Source organism: Anguilla anguilla, chromosome 17 (assembly GCF_013347855.1).
Source record: "Anguilla anguilla isolate fAngAng1 chromosome 17, fAngAng1.pri, whole genome shotgun sequence".
Taxonomy (NCBI): Eukaryota; Metazoa; Chordata; class Actinopteri; order Anguilliformes; family Anguillidae; genus Anguilla; species Anguilla anguilla.
Genome location: NC_049217.1, coordinates 30,166,854 through 30,174,353, shown reverse-complemented (window position 1 = coordinate 30,174,353; position 7,500 = coordinate 30,166,854). Strand labels below are relative to the sequence as shown.

Sequence of the window (7,500 nt, the reverse complement as noted above, 5' to 3'; positions counted from 1 at the left end):
TCCACATTGCCAGAGCATGCACACCACAAACCCCATGTACATTAGACAGTGATAACAGAGCTGCAGCACACGACAGTGTGATTTGTCTGTGTGACGGAATCAATCCAATTTTGAGAGGAAAAAAAACGGCTTTGATTCTGATTACCACTGATGAAACACGCACGCGCAAGCACACACACACACACACACACACACAAAGAACAGATGTCTTCTGCGATGCAGTCGGTCCCATTGCCGTAGACACATGGAGACACCATCTGGGACCAGAGGCTCCACTCCAGATTGTGTGTGTGTGTGTGTGTGCGTGGCGAGTGTGTGTGTCTGTGTGTGTGTGTTGTGGAAGGCGAGTGCCGTTGCCAGACGTCTGTGTATATGTGCCATTTTCTCTGTGTTTGTGCTCTCCTGTGAGCATGCATGTGTGGGTGTACTCACATGTGTGTGCATGTATATGTGGGTGTATTCTCTGGTGTGTGTATGGTGTGAGTGCATGTGTTTGCGAATGTAAGTGCGTGTGTGTTTGCACATGTAAGTGCGTGTGTGTTCGTGTGTGTGTGTGTGCATGTTTGCACATGTAAGTGTGTGTGTGTGTGTGTTTGCACATGTAAGTGCGTGTGTGTTTGTGTGTGTGTGCGTTTGCACATGTAAGTGCGTGTGTGTTTGTGTGTGTGTGTGTGTGCATTTGCACATGTAAGTGTGTGTGTGCATGTGTTTGCACATGTAAGTGTGTGTATGTCAGTGTGTGTGCATGTTTGCACATGTAAGTGTGTGTTTGAGTGTGTGTGTTTGCACATGTAACTGTGTGTGTATGTGTGTGTGCGCACACAGGTGCATGCCAGCAGGTGCCCTGACTCCTCCCCAGGCACAGGTAACCACGGTGACGGCGCAGTTTGGACAGCTCGTTAGCGGCTGCTGCGCAGCGGGACGTGTCTGCTCTGACCCGCGTGTCACTTCCTGCCCGACGGGCGCGGGTCACGGTTCTGACCGAGGCGGGAGGGCGGACTCCATTAATTGTTAATTGCGGCCGAGGACTGGATAACCGGGGATGAGGTGTGGAAATCTGGGCCCGCTGGGCACCCGCGGGGCAGCTTCAGATTCTCTTTCCCTTAATGCAGCGATGAAGGCCCGCAGGAGAGGAACAGAGGATGTGACTTTCCCAACCTGCAGCTCCAATTACGCGCACATTAAGAGCGATGGAGACTGGACATAAACAGAGACGCGTGCATCCAGCTGCAGTGACCGTCTGGTCTGTACTGCTCAGCTATACCATTGCTTTGGTCTGTACTGCTGATCTATATCATCGCTTCTGTCTGTACTGCTGATCTATATCATCGCTTCTGTCTGTACTGCTGAGCTATACCATCGCTTCGGTCTGTACTGCTGAGCTATACCATTGCTTCGGTCTGTACTGCTGAGCTATACCATCACATCGGACTGTACTGTTGATCTACACTGACACTTCTGTCTGTACTGCTGAGCTATACCATCGCTTCGGTCTGTACTGCTGAGCTATACCATTGCTTCGGTCTGTACTGCTGAGCTATACCATCACATCGGACTGTACTGTTGATCTACACTGACGCTTCTGTCTGTACTGCTGATCTATATCATCGCTTCTGTCTGTACTGCTGATCTACACTGTCGCTTCTGTCTGTACTGCTGATCTATACTGTGGCTTCTGTCTGTACTGCTGATCTATACCATCGCTTCGGTCTGTACTGCTGAGCTATACCATCGCTTCTGTCTGTACTGCTGATCTACACTGTCGCTTCTGTCTGTACTGCTGATCTACACTGTCGCTTCTGTCTGTACTGCTGATCTATACTGTCGCTTCTGTCTGTACTGCTGATCTACACTGTCGCTTCTGTCTGTACTGCTGATCTACACTGTCGCTTCTGTCTGTACTGCTGATCTACACTGTCGCTTCTGTCTGTACTGCTGATCTACACTGTCGCTTCTGTCTGTACTGCTGAGCTATACCATCGCTTCTGTCTGTACTGCTGAGCTATACCATCGCTTCTGTCTGTACTGCTGATCTACACTGTCGCTTCTGTCTGTACTGCTGATCTATACTGTGGCTTCTGTCTGTACTGCTGATCTATACCATCGCTTCGGTCTGTACTGCTGATCTATACTGTCGCTTCTGTCTGTACTGCTGATCTATACTGTCGCTTCTGTCTGTACTGCTGATCTATATCATAACTTCTGTCTGTACTGCTGATCTATACCATCACTTCTGTCTGTACTGCTGATCTATATCATCACTTCTGTCTGTACTGCTGATCTATACATATTGTAACTGTGTCACATATCAATTAGTCAGCAGTGTATTGGCCATCCAGTTGTGATTGAATTAGCATGTCTGTTGACTTGAGTAGCTCCTAATCTCTCACGCCAAGCAGCCCCATATGTATTTCCACAGTGTGTGCACGTATGTATGTATATATGCATGTGTGTATATGTATTTTATGTATGTATGTATGTATGTGTTAATTAGCTTCATACGTATCAAAATATTAATTGGTAATGCCTCATTTTAAGGTCCTACTGATATTATTTTTAAACAAAATCAAATATTTTTTTTCTTTAGGAGCAGTACTTTCCTAGCAGTGTGCAGAAAGCGTGTGTCTGTAATGTAAAAAACCTTTTCAAGAGTGAAAATATATTTCAGTATACTTCAATAAAACTACTGTTTTATCATTAATGTTGAGTTGAATGGACATCACAGTATCAGAAGTGACAGAAGTGTTATGCCAGTGATCTAAGTGTAATGTTATTCATTACTACATGCTTACAATTTGTTTATTGCTTGTTGCTTTACAAATATAGTATTTTATGCAATAGTAAAAGTCAGTAATAATGTTAAATGTATTCAAACATGACAAACAAGGCCTTAAAATAAAGTATGACAGTTCACATTTGGCATAAAATGAAATTATGTTCAAATGCTGTGTTTGTGTGTTTGTGTGTGTGTGTGTGTGTGTGTGCAAATGCCTGTAGGTGAGTGCAAACCAATTTCTTTTCAATTGGCGATATTTCATTGGTTTCAACGCACCAAACAAATAAAAACAGGTGAGTGTGGTGATTTCTCTTGCTATGAACTGAGCACGTGCCTGTAGGTTAAATTAATTTTTTGATCTGAAGAATGCAACTGGGCAGCCAGAAGGACTGGACGGATGCAGAAACCACAACAAAGCAACTGGAAAAAGAGGAAGAATCCCTCCAGCAGGGGGTGCCGTTTTAACAGCCCCAAAAACCCAAAGGAAGCGGGAGGATTGGGGCAGGAGGGGGGGGTGGTGGCACCTTTGCCCCCATAGATGAAGAGAGAGAGAGAGAGAGGGAGGGAAAGAGAGAGCGAGAGATGGTATAAAAACTGTCCAGCAAATTTAGAAAAGAGCTTTGAAAAGAGGTGTAGGGTGTAAACGTGTTCTAACCATGGTACGGATACTGCACATCATCGGCCTCGTGTTTAATCCTCCTCTCCTGCACGTTCGCCAAGTGGAGAGGCCCTGAAAGGCCAAGACAGGAGAGGGGGCGTGGTTAAACAGGGAGAGGGGGTGGGGTTAAACAGGGAAAGAGGGTGTGGTTAAACAGGGAGAGGGGGCGTGGTTAAACAGGGAGAGGGGGTGGGGTTAAACAGGGAAAGAGGGTGTGGTTAAACAGGGAGAGGGGGCAGGGTTAAACAGGGAGAGGGGGCGGGGTTAAACAGGGAGAGGGGGTGGGGTTAAACAGGGAAAGAGGGTGGGGTTAAACAGGGATAGGGGGTGGGGTTAAACAGGGGGAGGGGGTGGGGTTAAACAGGGAGGGGGGAGGGGTTAAACAGGGATAGGGGCGGGGTTAAACAGGGAGAGGGGCATGGTTAAACTGGGAGGGGGGAGGGGTTAAACAGGGAGGGGTGCGGTTAAACTGGGAGGTGGGGGAGAGAGAGAAAAGGAGACAGATTGACAGATAGACAGACAAAAGTAACTGGAGAGTTGGTTTGGGGGGGTTTGATTCTGATTGGCAGACTGGGGTCAGCTGGGTTAAATGTTGATAAAAGTCTGAAAAAACACCCCTGCAGGTCCTACAATAATAGTTTTCAAGAAAAAACATAGTTTACTCAGTCAAAAATGTACCATAATGAAAAGAAGAGTTCAGTTCTGAACGGGTTGAAAATACACGGTTCTGATAAAACTGACAGAAATCTGCAAGAATTTCATTGGAGTTCAAAGAGAAAACCCATTTCCAGTTATTTTTATGTGACCCAGATTTATGGATTGCCAATGTGAGCACTGAATGCTGGGAAAGACCTCACATTGCTATGCAAACAAAAAAGTGCACCGTGATTGGCTGGTTGGAAAAGCTTGGCCTTGTATCAACACAACTGATTGGCTTCCAGCCCTACGGTCACGCCCACAGCCTGCCTGCTCCTCCGACACAAATCTGCTCTGCTATTGGTCTGCCGGGTTAAGATAAGTAGGAGCTTGTACGTGATTGGCTGAGAGAGTGTTCCAGTCTGCACTACTCCTGTCCGGAATTCCACATTCCAGATTGACCGAAAGGTTTTGAGGTTAAAAAAGGGTTATAAAAAAATTAAAAACACACCCATAACTGCAATCACAGTTAAATGTGTAATGTGTAATAAACTGAGCTTCCCTCCCACTTCAATCCTAGTGTGTTCAAAAAGAATGTGACTCTGGAAGACACAAAGGGGGTTGCCTGGCAACGGGGGCTTGCCAAGCTTTTTAATCACGCAAGCGGCCTCAGCCTATAAGCTTATGACCTGCCACTGACGCACACATATGTATGTATGTACACATACACACAGTATATCTACATACAGTATAAACAGGAGAAGAGAGAGTGAGAGAGAGCAAGAGAGAGCAATATACAGATAAAATACAGAAGCTAACAAACAGAAAAAAACAAACAAAAAAAGAACAGGCCTCATGAATTTATAGCTGATATATGAATGTGTGCTTTAGGAATATAAGCTGGCAAAGTCACACTTAAACACAAACACTTTGCTCACTGCACCACCGCCTGGCGCACCCCACAGAGGCGAAACCCCTCGCACTCTGTGTCTGAAACAATCTCGAGCCAAGAACAAAATGGTTGACCCTCACAGGACAGAGCAGGCCCAAAGCCCTGCTGGAGATCACCTCGAGCAAAGACGGGTGGGTGACAAAACCTGGCACGGAACAACCCGTACCTGGCTGAACCCGGGGTGTGTGTGTGTGTGTGTGTGTGTGTGAGTCCCTGTGTGTACTAATGATGCTGGACGGTCAAGCTTTTCAAGATCTCCAGGAACAGGTTTGATTGCCCCTGTTTTTACGTGGTTTGAGGAGGTAACAGAGAAGAGGCAGTAAAGTGCAGCTGACAATGAAGAAGAGATGAGGGGGGAGTCAGGGTTGGGGTTTGGGTTGGGGTTGGGAGTTCAGTGTAGTTTTCAGAATTGGCCAGCAGGGGGCGCTTGACTCGTACCTGCGTCCACATCGTTGGGCCAGCCGCTGGACTGGGAGCTGCTGGCGGCGGGGGAGCGGCCAGGGTAGAAGACGTCGTCCACCGGGCTCTCCATCTCGCTGTCGTCCATGGACTTGCGCTTGTTGGAGCTGAGGGGGGGGGGGGGGGAGAGAGACGGAGCGAGCAGATTAAATTCTGCCACTCAAACCGCCGACGCCATGGTGACCTGAAACATGGCCTCCCATCCAAAACACATGAAGCTCCTCCTTCTAAAAAAAAATATATGTACTATATAACGACTCCACTAACAACTTAAATGCTCATTCTTAAAAATATAGACTCCCTCGCCCAAATCTTTCGACACTCCTTCTAAAAGAATGAAATCCTCGTCAGAGCACAGAAGGTGGGCATTATAATTATAACACAAGTAACCTTGTGACTTCCGGGGGATGTAAAACACGCTCAAAACCGGTAAAATAAAAGCATTTCTAAAACCTTGTAAAACATTCCAGTAGACGGTCCGTAGTCTTAAAAGCCCACAGCTAGTCCTCAGTGTTGAACTACGTACATAAAACTTGCTGATATGGGAAAACCGTAGGACTGGGATCCTTCCGGAAGAGAGGACCAATCATTGCCTCTCTGTTTTTCTCACATTCATTGATGCGATTACTTTAAGAGGAGGACAGCAGATGCACAGCCTGGTTTCTGGGTTTTTCACACGCACGATAGAAAGGTGCAAGACATTTGAAAAATATATTTTCCTAAAAAAAAAAAAAACACTAAATAAAGTAAAAATATATTTTTAAAAGTCCTGGCCTTCCCTGCCCGGATGCTAACAGGGATCCCTTAACCGCCTCAAAGCTCAGCGCCTTTAAACTAATTTCGGTAAAACCAAATCATTTTGCGTGATAATGCAGGAACCAGAGGCTGGATTTAAACCTCAAAACCAAGTTTCCTCCTGTGAATGATTTCATGAGCTGGTTTATTTCCTTGTGTTCGAGTCGCCAGGTAACCCCAACATTCAGGCAAGAAGCAGTGATGCTTCCTGGGGGCGCTAGCTGGATGCCAGCTGCCGTATCCATGGCAATAGGAACTCTGCGTTTTGATTGAATTCTACCCAAGAATCTAACAACAGACAGTCACAGAGAGGATGAGAGAAAAACATGGTGTTCAGGCATGCATGTGTGTGTGTGCAAGTGTGTGTGTGTGTGTGTGAGCGAGTGTGTGTGTGCGAGTGTGTTTGTGCATGTACATGTGTGTGTGCGTGTGTGTGTATATATGTGCGCACGTGTGAATGTATGTGTGTGCGTGTGCACGTGTGAATGTATGTGTGTGCGTGTGCACGTGTGTGGGTGTGTGTGTGTGTGCACGTTTATGCATACGCATGCGTGCATGCATGTATGTGTGTGCATGTGCATGTGTGGGTATGCATGTGGGCATGTGTGTGTGTGTGTGTGTGTGCTTGTGCATATGCGTATGTACAGTAAGTGTGGTTGTAAACTACCCCCGAGTAAACATAACTACCTCCGTGGAAGACCTGCATAAAGCTCCATTTCAGACCTGTAGTGTGAGAGAAGGAGGGAGGAGATGAAGAATGGAAGCGAAGGACAAAGAAGAAAGGAAGGAGGGAAACAGAGAAAGACAGAAGTCCCATCACACATTAAGAAAGTAGAGTTAAATGCACAGGGAAGGGGTGGGGCAAACAGAAGTGGATGTTAGTACAGAAAAGTAACTAGCTCTATTGCCGGAAAAACAAACGGTATACAAGATGAGGCAACGTAGTGTTGACCTGACTGCGAGATGAACCAACATTTTAACACAACTGCCACCCATTCAGCGCGGGGGAACTCCAGACAAACACTGACTTTTATTAGCAAAAAACAGGAATTAATAGCAACTATGTTTTTAACTTGGAGTAGGGATGTTACAATGAAGTCGTCTTACTGCTAGAAAGCAGAGGGTAGAATTACCTAGGAATGGCAAATCACCATGGATAAGAACACCTGGAAATTTCAGGTACTGTAATATCATCTCCTGAATTTATTTATTTATTTTTTTTTG

General features: G+C 46.1%; 1 protein-coding gene across 6 annotated transcripts in view; it reads right to left on the bottom strand.

The window, feature by feature from the left end:
• Positions 1–3,357: 3,357 nt before the first annotated feature.
• LOC118216495 (nuclear factor 1 X-type-like) overlaps positions 3,358–7,500 on the bottom strand; it is a 114,391-nt gene continuing 110,248 nt past the window's right edge. For 5 of the 6 annotated variants that reach the window (XM_035397697.1, XM_035397696.1, XM_035397700.1 and 2 more), the window contains 3 exons: positions 6,964–6,999; positions 5,461–5,588; positions 3,358–3,506 (listed from right to left, as the gene is read on the bottom strand). In XM_035397697.1, the coding sequence (XP_035253588.1) occupies positions 3,427–3,506; positions 5,461–5,588; positions 6,964–6,999 (244 nt within the window). In that variant the 3' untranslated portion in view covers positions 3,358–3,426. The remainder of the gene's footprint in view (positions 3,507–5,460; positions 5,589–6,963; positions 7,000–7,500) is intronic. The other variant, XM_035397698.1, reaches the window with a different exon arrangement.